Source organism: Pituophis catenifer, unplaced genomic scaffold, assembly GCF_029215685.1.
Source record: "Pituophis catenifer annectens isolate HBS135680 unplaced genomic scaffold, rPitCat1.0.hap2 SCAF_10, whole genome shotgun sequence".
NCBI classification, from domain to species: domain Eukaryota; kingdom Metazoa; phylum Chordata; class Lepidosauria; order Squamata; family Colubridae; genus Pituophis; species Pituophis catenifer.
In genome coordinates this window covers 12636351-12653258 of record NW_027256890.1, presented here as the reverse complement: position 1 = coordinate 12653258, position 16908 = coordinate 12636351, and the positions used below count along the sequence as shown (strand labels likewise).

The 16908-nt window shown below is 48.3% G+C and overlaps 1 protein-coding gene across 1 annotated transcript in view; it reads left to right on the top strand.

Annotated features, from left to right (window-relative positions):
* Positions 1-12752, top strand: part of BICDL1 (BICD family like cargo adaptor 1) — a 29681-nt gene extending 16929 nt beyond the window's left edge. Inside the window, 7 exon segments of the mRNA XM_070951097.1 lie at positions 2624-2770; positions 4414-4593; positions 5119-5337; positions 6554-6697; positions 8249-8379; positions 9726-9846; positions 12552-12752. Coding sequence (XP_070807198.1) covers positions 2624-2770; positions 4414-4593; positions 5119-5337; positions 6554-6697; positions 8249-8379; positions 9726-9846; positions 12552-12752 — 1143 coding nt within the window.
* The last annotated feature ends 4156 nt before the right edge of the window (positions 12753-16908 follow it).

Sequence of the window (16908 nt, the reverse complement as noted above, 5' to 3'; positions counted from 1 at the left end):
TTTGACTCCTTATCTCATTCCTAAACCTGGGAACAAATATATACCTCAAAAGAAATACTCAAGGAGTGATTCACGCCTGCTAAAAAGCAGAATTCCCAAACATTCACAAGGGAAGCCGTCACAAATCGCAGCTAGACGTAAGGGAAGCAGGAGGTGGGGTAAGCTTGGGCTACCCCCTTTCTCCAACTCCCGGGACATTCCTGGTTGCGTTTCTTCCTGGAAATGGTGGTTTGTTATCTTGGCAGAAAAGAGAAGGGGAAAATTCTGCTTGCTGGCTGGGCAAAATGTTGCCTAGGCTGCATTTCATATATTGCGACAGCGGTTAAGCAACTTCAGCGTTGGAAGTTCTGTAATCGAACAAATACGCACGAGGCTGTGTGAGCACACCTAGGCAGACAGTCGGCTTCTGGGGTGGGGGTGGGGGAATAGTGGGTAGGGGGGATCTGGGCAGCCAAGGGGACAGCTCCAGTGGCTGATTAAATGAGAAAGAGCGTGGGGTTTTGGTGGCAGGGTTTGAGCAGCCGCCATCTTGAATGATTTGACCCCCTGGTGCAAAACTCTGTGTCTACACTCCCTCGCGCACACATTTGTGGATGCGTGTTTGTATGTGTGTATACACATCCGTGTACATATATGCACGCACACGCCCATGCGCATGTATGTATGCATGTGTATGCTCACATATACGTATATGCAAGCATGCATTCAAACATGCACTTACACTTGTTCATGATATATAGACATACACATACCTATACACATTCATATCTCTCTATCTCTATCTCTCCATTATATCTATCTGTGTCTATCTATTGATCTACTCTATCTATCACTATATTTATCTGTCTATCTATCTATCATCTATCTATCCATTTATCTATCTATCTCTATATCTCTACATTATATTGGTCTGTCTATCTGTTTATCTATCACTATATTTATCTGTCTATTTATCTACCTATCTATCATCTATTTACCTACCTACCTACCTATTTATCTCTCTCTCTATATATATATATCTACATTGTATCTGTCTGTCTGTCTGTCTATCTATCTATATTTATCTGTCTATCTATCATCTGTCTATCTATCTCTCTACATTATATCTGTCTGTCTATCTATTTCTCTACTGTCACTCTATTTATCTGTCTATCTATCTATCTATCTATCATCTATATCTATCTATCTATCTATCTCTATTTATCTTTATCTCTCTATCATCTATCCATCCATCCATCCACACACACATACATACACATTGATTCCTATATATACAGTAGATACACCCAAAGACTTTCACCCACGTGCACGTTCACATATATACTCACACCCATTCATGTGTGCATGTATATGTCTATGCAGTATATATATATATATAACTAAATATACACAAACCTATACACATTCATGTAGGTGTATATCCACACACAGGTACATCCACATTCATGCATGCCCATACACATGTACACATTCACACACATGCAGATTTACAGATATGTATATATCAGAGGTAGGTTTCAGCAGGTTCTGACCGGTTCTAGCGAACCGGTAGCGGAAATTTTGAGTAGTTCGGAGAACCAGTAAATACTACCTCTGACTGGCCTGCCCCCATCTATTCTCTGCCTCCCGAGTCCCAGCTGATTGGGAGGGAATGGGGATTTTGCAGTAAACTTCCCCTGCCACGCCCACCAAGCCACGCCCACCATGCCACGCCATGCCCACCAAACCACACCCACAGAACCAGTAGTAACAAATTTTGAAACCCACCACTGGTAGATATGTGTGTGTTCTCTCTATATATGTGCATACACAAGCACACTAAAGCACATACACAGAGGGTTGGACTAGAAGACCTCCAAGGTCCCTTCCATTTCTTGTTATTCTATATGCTATATTCTGTTCCCACATCCATATTTATACGCAAACACACAGACAAAACTTTGACAGCACAGAAGAATTCTCTGCCTTCCCCTCCTTCCCTTGAGAAAAACCTCCCTTATAACTCTCAGAAATGTCCCCCTTGTCCCTCAAACTGGTCTTGTGAGGCCCCTCCCAATGATGTTCATCTCAGAGGTTTCTCACACGTACACACACCTCGTGCAGGCTGAACACAACCACAAAGGAGCTTTTTTTCCCCCAGAGAGAAGGAGGCAGCCACAATTACCCTTGTATTTGGGACCGATGGCGGAGAGGAACCGAGCAAGTGGGGCGAAGATCTCCCCCACCCCCACCCACCCCGCTGACCTATCATGGAACCTAAGTTCATCTCTTAAAATCCCTCTGGGAATTCCAGGGAGGCGGAGTGACCGCTCGGCCTCCTTCCCTCCCTCTCCTTTGCTTGGCAACGCACATTCCAAGCTCCACAAATTTAAATTCCTCCCACTCCGCGAGCCAAGTTCCAGAAGGGAGGGTAGGTAGGTAGGGGGAAAGAGATCAGCTCTGCTTCCGTTCTCTTCCCACATTCCACTGATCCGTCGTTCCGTTCCAGGCTGTGTCCACAGGTGTGGCTTCTCCCTGCCACTCAGGTCCTTTTCCTTCTGGTTTCTCCAGAGCCCAGGTCCTCTCTCTTCTCCAGACACGCTCGGTCTTGACATTGAGACTCTCCCCTTGCTTGTTTTTTCAGATTAAGATGCTGAGGGATCGGAAGCAGGACCTGGAGCGCCGGCTCAGTGCCATGATGGAGGAGAACAACCTTCTCCAGGGGACGGTGGAAGAACTTCAAGACCGTGTCTTAATTTTGGAACGGCAAAGCCATGAAAAAGACCTGCAGGTAGGAATGGAAGCCCGAGGACCCCAGAAATGCCAGGAGAAGAAGACCAAGGTGGGCTTTGTCTCAGGAATTCTTAGAAGTTGTGGAGGTCCATCTCAGCCCTACAAAATGGGACCCGAGAATCAAGGGAAAGAGTAGGTTTGGGAAACATGCAGAGGAGGGGTCATTCTTCCTCTTGGAACACTAAGTAAAACTAAAGTAAAGTCAACTAAAATTGTGGGTGCTCCATCACTGGAGGTTTTTAAGAAAAAACTGGACTTCCACTTGTCTGAAACGGTAGTTATGTATGAGGGTCTCCTGCTTGAGAGCGAAGAAGACCTCTGAAGTACCTTCCAACTATTCTATTCTTTTTTTTTTTTTAATTTGATTTATATGCCGCCCTTCTCCGGAGACTCAGGGCGGCTTACAATGTGTTAAGCAATAGCCTTCATACTTTTGTTTATTTATACAAAGTCAGCTTATTGCCCCCACAAACTGGGTCCTCATTTCACCAACCTTAGAAAGGATGGAAGGCTGAGTCAACCTTGAGCCTGCCGAGATTTGAATTTGCAGTAAATTGCAGGCAGCTGTGTTAATAACAGGGTGCATAGACCACTGTACTATCAAGGCTCTTCCTATTCCTATTTTATTCTATTTTATTCTATTTTATTCTATTTTATTCTATTCTATTCTCTACTCTACTCTACTCTACTCTACTCTACTCTACTCTACTCTACTCTACTCTACTCTATTCCTCAGCCTCCTCCTGCTTCTGTTCTGTTCTGTCATATCTCCCAACCCATGAAAACCCACTTGAGATTTCTGGATCATTGCAAGTAATGCAAGCTGATCCTTCTAGATCCTGGATCTGGTTTTATGGATTTTCCTAGTTGGGTGGCCGAATTTCCTTCAACCCTACATGGCTTAGGTCCGGGGTATTTGCAGGATCATCTCCTACCCGCCTCCCACCGTCCTGTCCGCTCTCACAGGGCTGCCCTCCTCAGAGTACCGTTGGCCAGACAATGTCGGCTGGCGATATCCAGGGGTAGAGCGTTCTCTGTAGGCGCCTCTGTCCTCTGGAACAAGTTACCCACCAAGCTTCGGACGGCACCTGATCTCCGCTCCTTCCGTCGGGACTTGGCTATTCCAACAAATGGGTTGACCCTGATCCTTGGGTTTTATTATTTTGATTGTTGTTGTTTTAATCTGGGTTTTAATCACCTTACTTTTTATTATCGTATGTTTTTAACTTGTGTTCGCTGCCCTGAGTCCTTAGGGAGAAGGGCGGCATATAAATTTTTGGTAAATAAATAAATAAACCCAAGACCACAGGATTATCATCTCCTCCTAAAACCAGGGAGGGCCCATCCCAAGACCCCAAAATTTGTTGTCAAACTAATTTCCCATAGGTCGATGTGTGGATATTGAAATTCACTAGGAAAAATCCTTGGTATTGAATTGAATTCATGTACGGTAGTATAACTCATCCAATGTAAGATTGCATTGAGGTTCAGGTCCCACCTGCTACATTGCGCTGGCCCTTTTCCGGAATAGTTCCTTGGAGGTGCCCCTCAACAGCTATTATAGGCCAAGCTAGGTTGGGTTTCAATCACCGGTGACCTTGGTTAATTCTCTTCTCTTGGCTAACTTTTCGCTCTTATCAGTTGCACCAGAGCCAGCTGGAACTTCAAGAGGTGAGACTGTCCTATCGGCAGCTGCAGGTCAAGATGGAGGAGCTGAATGAGGAACGAAGCCTCCAAGACTTCAACTCCACCAGAATGTCTTTGCTGTCGGAGATCGAACAGAGCATGGAAGCAGAAGAGCTGGAACAAGAGCGGGAACAGGTACGAAGCGGTGGGGCTCCAGAAAACTTTGGAAGCTGTGCCAAAGTAGGACAATTCCTTGAGCTTCTAGGTTGTCCTTCAATCGAACGTTCTTAAGATGGTCAGATGCCAACAGATCGAGGCTGAAAGTTTGGGGTGGGTGGGAAGAACTTCCTGGGAATAAGATCCTGTACATAATTCGATCCTGCAGATGTAATCATCATCATCTCCTTTTAATAACCCCATAATCCCTTGCGAGCTGGAGTCGCACTGAATGGAACTAGCAGAGTGTTTTAATGGCCGGATGCCATTCCTGTTGCCAGTACGGAGTTTTGTTCAGCAGATATATTCTCATTGTGCCCAGAGAGAGAAATATCTGCCTCTACCTAGGATCGAAATCACAGTCTCCCGACTGTGAGGCGAGAGCTCCACCTCTAGGCCACCGCACCACTCATCCTGCAGATGTAATCCTGGGTTTGAAATCCGTCAGATGGGTGTCGTCGTATTTCGAACACTTTTTTTTTTTTTTTAATTCTGTTACCGCAGTTGAGGTTGCAGCTTTGGGAGGCCTATTGCCAAGTCCGTTACTTGTGTACGCACCTCAGAGGGAACGACAGTGCGGATTCTGCCGTCTCCACAGACTCTTCCATGGACGAGTCTTCAGAAACCTCCTCAGCCAAAGACGTTCCGGCCGGCAGCTTGAGGGCTGCACTCAGCGAATTGAAAAGGCTGATCCAAAGCGTGATTGATGGCACGGATTCCCCAGTAAGCAGGGTTTGGGGGGTTACCACTATCACCCCATTAATAACAGTTAGCATTGAGGCTTATATTGTCATCCTTCTTTTAATGACTCCCTAATCCCTTGCGTGGTGGAGTCTGGGCAACTGAATGAAGCTAGTAGAGTGTTTAATAGTGTTGTGGTCCGCCAGCAGCCTGCGGACCTGGCAGTGGACAGTGAGGAGGCTGGGGCGGAACATGGAGTCCAGTCCTGTAGTCTGGGGAAGGCTCAGACGAGGGCTCTGCGTCGGAGGCAGAGATGGGGCCAGGGCCAGCTGGGAGTGATGCGCAGACTCTGGAGCCCCCAGAGTCGGACAGCAGAGAGGCAGAGGAACAGGAGGAGCCTGTTCCTAGTACACACGTGTGCAGAGCTGCCAGAAGGCAAGAGCAGCTAAAGCAAAAGGGATGACTCGGGAGTAAGGCCAGGAGATGACTGGCCCCTCCCATAAGGCTTAAAAGAGAAACAAAGGCACTTGGGCCTTTTTGCAGGAAAGCAAGGTTGCTAACTCTGTTTCCAGTCGGCATCTCTTGTTTGTTTCTGAACTCCGTGGGGCTTTGCCAACTAAGGCCTTTGGCAGGGTGTCGAAGAAGAGAAAGGTTGGTGATTATCCCGAAGGACCTCTTCCGAAGGACTTGTTTTGCAATTAATTGGGACTCGGCTGGGAATGAATGTAATTCTCAGCTGTTATAATAAAATAAATTTGTTTGGGACTAATTGTGTCTTGTAATGACTCGGTAAGCCTCGGTCACAACAAATGGCCGGATGCCTTTCCTGTCGCCTATGCGGAGTTTTTTTCAGCAGATATATTCTCATTGTGCCCAGAGAGAGAAATATCTGCCTCTACCTAGGATCGAACTCACAGCCTCCTGATTGTGAGGCGAGAGCTCCCCTTCTAGGCCACCACTCCGCTCCAGCATTTAGGCATATATACTGTCCTGAAAATCAAGCTATGTGAACCTAGCTTGATTTGGATGGAGGGAGGGGAAGGGAGGGAGGGAGGAATAGCAATAGCACTTAGACTTAATGTATATATTTCCTCAGAGTGCTTTCTGGCTCTCTCTAAGCGGTTTACAGTCAGCATCTTATCCCCCCCCCAACCATCTGGATCCTCATTTTACCAATCTCGGAAGGATGGGAGGCTGAGCCAACCTTGACAACATCCCTAATATCCCTGGGTAAAAGACTTTTCATATCTTTTTTCAGGGCTCTCGGAGAAGTGATGACGATGCTTTGGAGGAACAGATCAAGCAAACGAGTGAAGATTCCAGAGCCCTGAGGGAGTTAATGGAAGGCGAACGGGGGAAACTGAGGCAGAGTCTGGAAGAGCTACAGCAGCTTCACAGCCAGGTAGGCAGGGATGCAGGGAGCAAGATTCCTTTGTTGCTGTTTTTAAGAGCTTCCTTTGATGGTTAGAGAGAGAGAGAGAGAATAAAGGTAAAGGTTCCCTCCGCAGATATGTGGTAGTTGTTCCTGACTCTAGGGGGCGGTGCTCATCTCCGTTTCAAAGCTGAAGAGCCAGCGCTGTCCGAAGACGTCTCCGTGGTCATGTGGCCGGCATGACTCAATGCCAAAGGCACATGGAACGCTGTTCCCTTCCCACCAAAAGGGGTCCCTGTTTTTCTACTTGCATTTTTTTACCTGCTTTCGAACTGCTAGGTTGGCAGAAGCTGGGACAAGTCATGGGAGCTCACCCCATAACACGGCATTAGGGATTCGAGATGCCAAACTGCCAACCTTTCGATCAACAAGCTGAGCGTCTTAGCCACTGAGCCCCTTAGAGAGATAATAGGTAGGCAGAAAAGTAAGGTTCTACATTTAAGCAAGAAAAACAAAATGCACAGGTACCGTATAGGTGGTACCTCGCTCAATAGTAGTAACTGTGAGAGGGATCTTGGAGTCCTAGTGGGCAACCATTTAAATAGGAGCCAGCCGTGTGCAGCAGCTGCCAAAAAAGGCCTTTATAGGTGATAAACAGCATTTAGGATTCAAGCTGGAAACCAACAGATGTTGCTGAATGGATTTCCACCTATCAGTCAAACCATCCACACTGTACCAATTGAAATTTTTGAATAGTCTACAAAGGCAGCCCCACATAACTTGTACTATGTAGTCTAGCCATAATGGGATTCAGGCTAGAACAGCGGTCCCCAAAGCCAGCACCATCTAATGCACTAGCTAAAGATGGACAAAAGTCTTCCTAAGCCAGGGCCTCCACCTGTAGTTCAAGCAGAAGCCACCACCTCCTTAGGTGGAACACAACCTCAATCAAAACCAACACAACACAACGCAGCCAACCACACAACTTCAACCAAAGCCAACACAACACAACACAGCCAACCCACACCTCAACCAAAGCCAACACAATGCAGCCAACCCACACCTCAACCAAAGCCAACACAACACAACGTAGCCAACCCACACAACCTCAACCAAAGCCAACACAACACAACGCAGTCAACCCACACAACCTCAACCAAAGCCAACACAACACAACGTAGCCAACCCACATGACCTCAACCAAAGCCAACACAATACAAAGTAGCCAACCCACATGGCCTCAACCAAAGCCAACACAACACACCGCAGCCAACCCACACCTCAACCAAAGCCAACACAACACAACACAACACAGCCAACCCACACACCTCAACTAAAGCCAACACAACACAGTCAACCCACACAACCTCAACCAAAGCCAACATCACAGCATCTAAGGAACTAAGTTGCAAACAAACCACTTCTCCACTTGCGAAGGTTTTTCTGGAGTTCAGCTGGTCTTCATTGATTTATGAAGTTCTGCTGGACATCTCTAGATCGAATGGACCCATTCTTTTGCCTTGCTATGAAACCCACAACATCACAACCTTGATTCTTCCCCCCCCCCTTTGTCTTTGTCAGGTGACTCTGTTGAGTGTAGAAATGACTTCGCTGAAAGAGGAAAGAGATCGACTCCGGGGATCGGCGGAAGATAAGGAGATGAGCGAGCAGCTCTTGAAGGCTATCCGAGACCGAGATGAAGCCATTTCTAAGTAAGCTGAGAAAAAGTTTGGTTGAGTGGCAGGATCGGTGTTAGGGAGAGACAAGGGTGGGGCTTAAGATCTAAAATTTGAGATCCATCGCCAGGAATTCCAGTACGGTGGCTTCCGTGGCGATTTTGACACTGGTTGCATGGTGATCCTCCCTTGCACCAAATCTGATGAAGGGCTCAAAATGCATCCAAAGGCATTCTGGTCTGGCCAAGGCTGAAAAAATAAAGGTGTCTGGAATAGACAACCACGGAGGTCGCTTCCAGCCCTATGATTCTGTTCTCTCTCTCTCCCTCCCTTTCTCTCCTCCTTCTCTCTCTCTCCCCTTCTATTTCTCTCTCCCATTCTCTCCTCTCTCCCTTTCCATTCTCTCCCTCTCTCCCTTTTCTCTCCCTTCCCCTCCTTCTCTCCCTCCCTCCCCCTTCCTCTTCCCCTCCTTCTCTCCCCCTTTTCTCTTTCCCTCTTGCCCTCCTTCTCTTTCCCTCCTTCTCTCCCCCTCCCCTCCCCTTTCCCTACCTCTCTCTCCCTCCTTCTCCCTTTCTCTCCTTCTCTCCCTCTCCCCCTCTCCCTCCTTCTTTCTCTCCCTCTCCTCTCCCTTTCCCTTCTCTCTCCCTCCCTCCTTCTCTCTCCTTCCCTCCCTTCTTCTCTCTCCCCCTTTCCTCCTTCTCTCCCACCCTTTCCCTCCTTCTCTCTCCCTCCTTCCTTCTCTTTCCCTTTCCCTCCCTCCCTGTCTCCCTCCCACCCTCTTTTATTCATTTTCTGCTCCTTTGATGATGGACCCATAACACAGGTGTGATTATCAGGAAAAAAAAAAAAAAGACCAAATAGCCACCTCATTGCTGCCCTCTCTCGCCTGAAAACAGAGAATATTGGTTGCCTATTGAGTTTCAATGCCGGAAATCGAGGAAGCTTCTGGTAGTTTAGGCTGGGTGTAGGTTACCGACTCTCCTGTATCCATGGAAACTGGCTTCTTAGGAAGTCCAATATTCATTCTGTGAAGGGGATTTTTTAAAATGTTTTTTTTCCCCACTTTTGCAATACCGAGATATTTGCAATGGGGGTGGGGGGGGACTGTGTTCTGTCAGCCCTGGCTGCGTAGGCAGAGAAATATATATATATATATATATTTCTTAAATCAGAATTTCATGAATGGCCACCCTTGCACGCTAGAATAGCCATCTGGCTCCGCTTCCCCCAAGCCTGGTGGTACTCATGCGATGTGTTGGGACTGCAGATCCCATATTCCCCAGCCAGGCTCCATCTGTGGGAACAGATGAAAAGGTGACCCAAAACCCAAACGTCTCTTAAATCATTTTGTTGTTTGTTGTTGTTGTTGTTTTGGTTTTCAGGAAGAACGCTGTTGAGATGGAGCTGGCCAAATGCAGAATGGACATGATGTCGCTGAACAGCCAGCTGTTGGACGCCATTCAACAGAAGCTTAACCTTTCGCAGCAGCTGGAAGCGTGGCAGGTAGGAGGAAGAGGAAGTCAGGGCCAGGGTCTACCTCCTAACCCGTAGAGGTCTTCTTCTGGGTGGTGCCACATGGGCTTGATAACGAAAGGCCTCCCTTGCCCAGAACAATGGAAGTAGAGGGAACCGGCGGGGTGAACTTCTCAAAAAAATGTCTTTTTTCTCCACCGTTTTGCCTTCTCTGGGTGTTTCTTCTCTTTGATCCAATCGGACTATAAGTCAGGAAAATTTTAAAAAATGATTTCAGACTTGAAGAGGGAAGAGGGGGCCTTGCTTCATTTAATGTCCATGGTTTTTGTTACATCCGTTGTAAACTGGGTTCGATGACACTTTTGAGGCTCTCGGGGTGGAGGAGAAAGAGATGGTCGAACCTTCTTCCTTCTTTGGTGGAACTCAGCTTGGGACACTTGGGGGGGGGGAAACGCCCCTAAAGAGGGCTTCTGAAGGAGGAAAAAGCTGGTTTGGATCAGGGCTTTTGACGACACCCCTCCAAAAATGTTGCCTGCCAAATGTCCAGGGCCAGGAGAGATCCTTGTTTCTCCAGGGTTGCATGACACAGTAGATAAATTTGTGAAGGATACACATTCATTGACCCCTCTGTGGGAGCCAGGAGGAGGAAGAGAAAAGGAGGAAGAGGAGGAAGAGGAAAGGAGGAGAAAAGAAGGTGGAGGAGCAGATGGAGGAGGAGAAAAGACGGAGAAAAGAAGGTGGAGGAGCAGGAGAGGAGGAGAAAAGGAGGAGAAGCAGGAGCAGGAGGAAAAAAGGAGAAGCAGGAGCAGAAGGGGAAAAGGAGGAAGAGGAAAAGAGGAGGAGGAGAGGAGGAGGAGAGGAAGAAGAGAAGCAGGAGCAGGAGCAGGAGAAGAGGAGGAGGAAAGGAGGAAGAGGAGGAGGAGAGGAGCAGGAGGAGAAAAAGAGGAGAAAAGGAGAGGAGGAGGAGGAAAGGAGGAGAAGCAAGAGGAGAAAAGGAGGAAGAGATGGTTCAGTAGAACTGGGCTCTTCTTGAGGTCCTTGTTCCTGGGGTTGACGACCCCCCAGAACTGACCTTCCAAGGGGTTCCTCCTCTCCCAGCATCCCTCGCGTCCAACCCGTAGATCCCAAGAGGCTTTCCCTAAAACGCATCCTCCTCCTCCCTTCCAAGCTTTCAAGTCCAGCCCTCGGGACTGGTGGCCACCTTCTATCTAGAGACTCCGAGGTGGCCCCTCCAACTCTCCTTGGCCTTGTGCAAATTCCCCCTTGATCCACAAGGGGGGAGCATCACAAGTTGGACGTTCCTGTCCCCGCATCCCGCAGCTCTCCTGGTTGAACTTGTCCTCCCTTTTTCCTTGTGGTCATTTCTCTTTCTCTCTCTCTCTCTCTCTCTCTCTTTCTCTTCTTTTTCCAGTTTGCTTCTTCAGGCCTTTTCACTATTTGGCTTCTTTGGTTTCTGATCTAGTGGCCTTTATCACTTCCCGTAACAACAGCTTTAGTCGTACACCCCTCCTGCCTTTAAGGTGAGCGCCCTCCCCACGCACCCCGCTTCTTTCCCTTCCCCATGGCATCCTCTCATGTCCCATCCCGCCTGGGGTACCGCTTCATCCTTTCGAGCAGAGACTGGAAATGCTTAGAACGGGGGTAGGTAACCATGGCAACTTTACGGACCTGTGGACTTCAACTCCCAGAATTCATGCTGGCAACCAAGAATTGTGGTCGTAGATTCAAGAATTCCCCGTAATTAGTTTATTCCATTCCATTAACTAACCTGTTTCCCCGAAAATAAGACCCAACCGGAAAATAAGCCCTAGCATGATTTTTCAGGATGCTCGTAACATAAGCCCTACCCCAAAAATAAGCCCCAGTTAAGATCGTCAACCAGATGGAGGTGTTAAGTACTGTATTTCTCCCAAAATAAGACCTAACCAGAAAATAAGCCCTAGCATGATTTTTCAGGATGCTCGTAACATAAGCCCCACCCCAAAAATAAGACCCAGTTAAGATCGTCAACCAGACAGAGGTGTTTAGTACTGTATTTTCCCCAAAATAAGAACTAATCAGAAAATAAGTCCTAGCATGATTTTTCAGGATGCTCGTAACATAAGCCCCACCCCAAAAATAAGCCCCAGTTAAGATCGTCAACCAGACGGAGGTGTTAAGTACTGTATTTTCCCCAAAATAAGAACTAATCAGAAAATAAGTCCTAGCATGATTTTTCAGGATGCTCGTAACATAAGCCCCACCCCAAAAATAAGACCCAGTTAAGATCGTCAACCAGACAGAGGTGTTTAGTACTGTATTTTCCCCAAAATAAGAACTAATCAGAAAATAAGTCCTAGCATGATTTTTCAGGATGCTTGTAATATAAGCCCTACCCCAAAAATAAACCCCAGTTAAGATTGTCAACCAGATGGAGGCGTTAAGTACTGTATTTCTCCCAAAATAAGACCTAGCCGGAAAATAAACCATAATGCGTCTTTTGGAGCAAAAAATTAATATAACACCCTGTCTTATTTTGGGGGAAACACGGTATTTGAGTCCCGTTGTGAAAATAGCTGGTAATCACATAATCTGAATTTTTATTTTGACTGCAAGTGGAGCTGCGCCGCCCCACAAACCGGTTCCGAATAGGTCACACTAGTGGGCCACAGATTGGGGACCCCTGCCCTACATCTCTTCCCCTCCCATCGTCACTGGCTTCTCCCGAACAGTTTTTCCTCTCTCCCTGGCCGTAGGATGACATGCAGAGGCTCATCGACCAGCAGCTGATGGACAGACATCCTAAGGAATGGAGCCAGACGATGATGTACACCACCAGCAGCTACGGAGCCAAGCGGCGCACCCGGCCTTCGCCTATGCTGAAGGTCCAGCAGCAGGGCTCCGAACCAGTTGGAGCCGAAGGGAATCGCCTGTTTTCTTTTTTCAAGAAAAATTAATTGGAAAGGAGCGGTCATTGTTTTCCCCCCCCATATTCATGTTGGGTTGGTGACGGGGAAGTGGGGAAATGGGGAAGGAGGGAATGGAGGTCAGGAAGGAAGCTGGGAAAAGCTGGTGGCCGATGGTCCCCCAGCTCTAATCCTTGTGCAAGCTACTGCCAAAAAGCCATTCAGCATTTGTGCATCACACACACACACACACACACACAAACACGCGATCTGTGAGGTCCGAGTCACGTTTACAGGCACCCTCGTCCATCTCTCTGCGTGTACCGTTGCAACAGGGAAGGGTTTTCCTTGATCTCTTAACCATCAACGTTGGTTCGACCCCCAATCTGGGTTTCCTTCTATAGGAAGGAATAGTCCTCGATTTACAACCATCCGTTTAACGACCAAAGTTAAATGGCACCGAATAAATAAAGGGACTCAACCACCGCTTTTCACACGCATGACCGTTACAGCATTTCCCCCAGGGACACATGATCCAAATTTTGGTCGCTTGGCAACTGGCGTTGCACTTAACGACTGCTGTGCTGTCACATGATTTCTCCCATTTGTAACCTTCCTCTCCGGCTTCCGTGCATAGTCAATGGGGGGGGTGGACGCCAGATTCACTTAATGACCCGATGATTCACTTCACAAGGGTGGCGAGAAAGGTCGCAAAATGAGGCAAAGCTCCCTTAACGACAAGACTGCCCTTGCAATGGAAATGTTGCACTCCGCCGTGGTCGTAAATCGAGGACTGACCTATATTGGACGTAGGGCTGGGATGTCACGATTGCCGGTTTCTGGCAGAGAGCCAACGCCAAAAGAGACATTCGGGTGTAGAAAGACCGAGAGGAAAAATTGGGCAAGCGTAAAACAACAAGCAGGATAAGACTAAACTTCTTATCTGCTTGCCGTTATTCTGGATTGCCTAGTCACGAGGTGGAGATAACAATATTTGGGGACCTCCCAAAACATCTCTAGAAGGGATTTGTGGGGGACAGAACATCAACCGAGAAGACATTTTAGCACACGCTCAGTTATCGAGATCTTCCAACAGCTGTCACGGGGATGCTTGTCTAAGATCTCATGAACTTGGGGGGGGACAACCAGAACCTGTGAGTGAGAAGGCCCAACTCCTTCAAAATCTGGACCGGGTTTAATGTCTGTGCGGCCCCCAAGGGCAAAGGAAACCTAGTTTATAGTTAGCCTGTATGACCTTAAAGAGTCCATGGAGAAGTCAAAATTCAAGAGAGAGGGTGAAGCGCCTTATCTCTAAACCAGGGGTGGGCTTCAAAAATTTTAGCAAGGGGTTCTCTGCCCGGTTGCTGGGTAGGTGTGGCCATGGTGGGCGTGGCCTAGCCTCCTGCACCACGGGGGTGTCGGTGGCGATTTTGCCCTCCCTGGGCACCAAAGGCTTTTCTTGAGCCTCTGGGAGAGTGAAAACAGCCTCCCCAGGCTCCGGAGGCCCTTTTCTGGCCTCCCTGAACTTCCGGTAGGCCGGTTTTTTCGCCCTCCCTGCATTTACCTGCATCCAAAATGGGTCGCGTGGGGACTCCTGGGAGGGGCAGAGCTAGCCAGGAGTGGGATTTGGGGGTTCTCCGAACTGCAGAGATTCTTAGCTACAGGTTCTCTCAAATCCCTGAGAACCCCCAGCAGCCCCATCCCTGCTGTGATCTTATCCTGCACTGGATTTGGGGAAGGGGCTTCAGACTCTTCCAATATTACTGATCCCCCTCTCCAGCCATGTTGGCTACCATCTTTTGAGGTGGGAATAGTGTAATGAAAGCAATCGCTGGGGCAAAGATGGAATTTGGGAATTTATCGGTGGTTACCTTTCCCGTAAGGTGGAGGAGGCGAATCAGGGGATGGTATAGTAGGTGGCACAACTAGCAGGAGGCTGAGGAATAGAAGAAGGGACCTTGGAGGTCTTCTAGTCCAACCCCATGCTGAGGCAGGAAACCCAATCCCATTTTAGACCAATGGGTGTGCAATCTCTTCTTAAAAACTTCCAGCGTTGGAGCATTTACAAGTTGTTCCACTGGTTAATTGTTCTCACTGTCAGGAAATTTCTCCTTAGTTCTAGGATTTTTTTCGACATTTGCGTTATCGGTTGTTCTGACAACCTACCTTACCTTCCTCACGTCTTCTGCTTCTTGGCCAAAAAGCTCATGGAGTTTCTGTGGGCGTGGCAAGGGAAGGATACTGCAAAATCTCCATTCCCACCCCACTCTGGGGCCAGCCAGAGGTGGTATTTGCCGGTTCTCCGAACTACTCAAAATTTCCGCTACCGGTTCTCCAGAACCTGTCAGAACCTGGTGGATTTCACCCCTTCCTGTCTCTGTAGCTGAGCTCCTGGGAGACGGCAACCAAGAACAGAGACTCCTCCACTTACAACCATTTGCATAGTGACCGTTCGAAGTTACAGCGGCACTGAAAAAAAAGAGATTTAGGCCCGGTTCTCAGACTTACGACCGTTGCAATATCCCTAGCATCAGGTGTTTGAAATTCTCAAACGCTTGGCAACTGGCAGGCATTCACGCCAGTTGCAAGTGACCGTCGATCCCCGTTTTGCGACCTTCGGACAAGCAAAGTCAAGGGGGAAAGCCAGGTTCGCTTCACGGCCAAACGAGTCACTTAACCGCCGGGTGGGATTCGCTTAACGACGGTGGCAAATGCTCGTCCCCGTGGAGCGAAACTCGCTTGGCGGAGGTCTCGCTTAGCCACGGAAAATTTTGGGGTCGGGAATCGAGGACTCTCCGTAAAGAAATAACTTTTAAGGCAAGATTGTGTGAACCGCAATAGGGAGTTAAGCCTGCGACCCAACTTCCTTGGCTAAAGGAGAGAAAAGCAGAATATGCGTGGGGCGGGGCGTAGAAATGCACGCAGATCCAGAGGCAGATCATGAAGGCAGAGAGGCGAGATCCCATCCCTAAAAGAAAGAAAATCCCTGCACATAAAACACTTTTGCTCCTCTCTTCTCTCTTTTATTTTATTTTGGAAAGGAAGGGAGGTTTAATTTTTCAGCCTGGCTACAGAGAAAGCCCGATTAGCCACGATAGGCAGTTTATATATCCTGTGCCCCTCGGGAGATGTAGGGGACTACATTTCCCGCCCCCCCCCCCCTTTGCCCTGCCTGCATGGATGTTGTTGGAATGTTTGGGAATGATGGGATGTGTAGTCCAAGAGGTCCAGCGGACACTGCCGGGGAAGAGAGCTGGGAACCGAAGGCGGCTTTCGGCTGCTGGCAAAGGCCCCCTCGGCAAAGCCCCTTGGTTAGTGGCCTGACTGGCGCCTTCTTCCCCTCTGCCAGAGAAACTGGAAAACTGGTTTAGCTGGTCACTGGGGAATGTGGGGTGGGGGGGGTTTACTGGGTGAAACAAGCACATCGCTGGAGCGGGCAGACAGAATGTATTTATATAGGTCTGTGTACATAAATACCAAAACCATATCGTAATTTTTGTACGTAGCAGTCCTGTATATAACTGTAAGGTTTTTATAAGATATTCTATAAAGGCATATTTTAGTAGAAAAAAAACAAAACAAACTGGTCTCCTGGTTCTTTGGGTGGGGGAGGGGGGAAACGGGGTCTCGGGCAAATCAATCTGGACGTGGTTGTGGTAGATGAGTGGCCCCCAACCTTTTCGGGTTACCAAACACTGGTTCCTTGGAGAGAGGTTTTCCCGCGGACCGGAGGCGTTGTCGTTTTGTGCGCTGCCTGTATCCCGCGGATGGGGCTTCGCTTATTTGCGTGGCCCAGTGCCGGTCCGCGGATCAGGGGTTGGGGACCCCTGTCGTAGATGGAAAGACTGAGGCGCAGCCATCCTTGTTAAGGACGTCTTTATCACGTCTGAATCGCAGTCTGACTGGACTATTAAAGCAGCCGAGTGTTCTGACCCGGCTGCCCAAACACGACGACTCCTCTGAGGTAAACTCAAAAGATGGCTTTATTAGGAGCGCCGGCAGTCCCGGCAAGAAGTTTCTCTCAGCGCAGGTTAACAAGTCCATCCCGCCAGAAGATGAATAGTTGTCTGCCACATCTATTCATCTCCGCCCCCTGCCTTTTATCCCCCGAGCTAGGGTGGGGCTTCGCTAGCAGTAGTGGCTCTTCTGTCCCAAGGACCGGCCCATAGATTTCCACTGCTCTCCTCTCCTCTGCCTTCTGCGCATC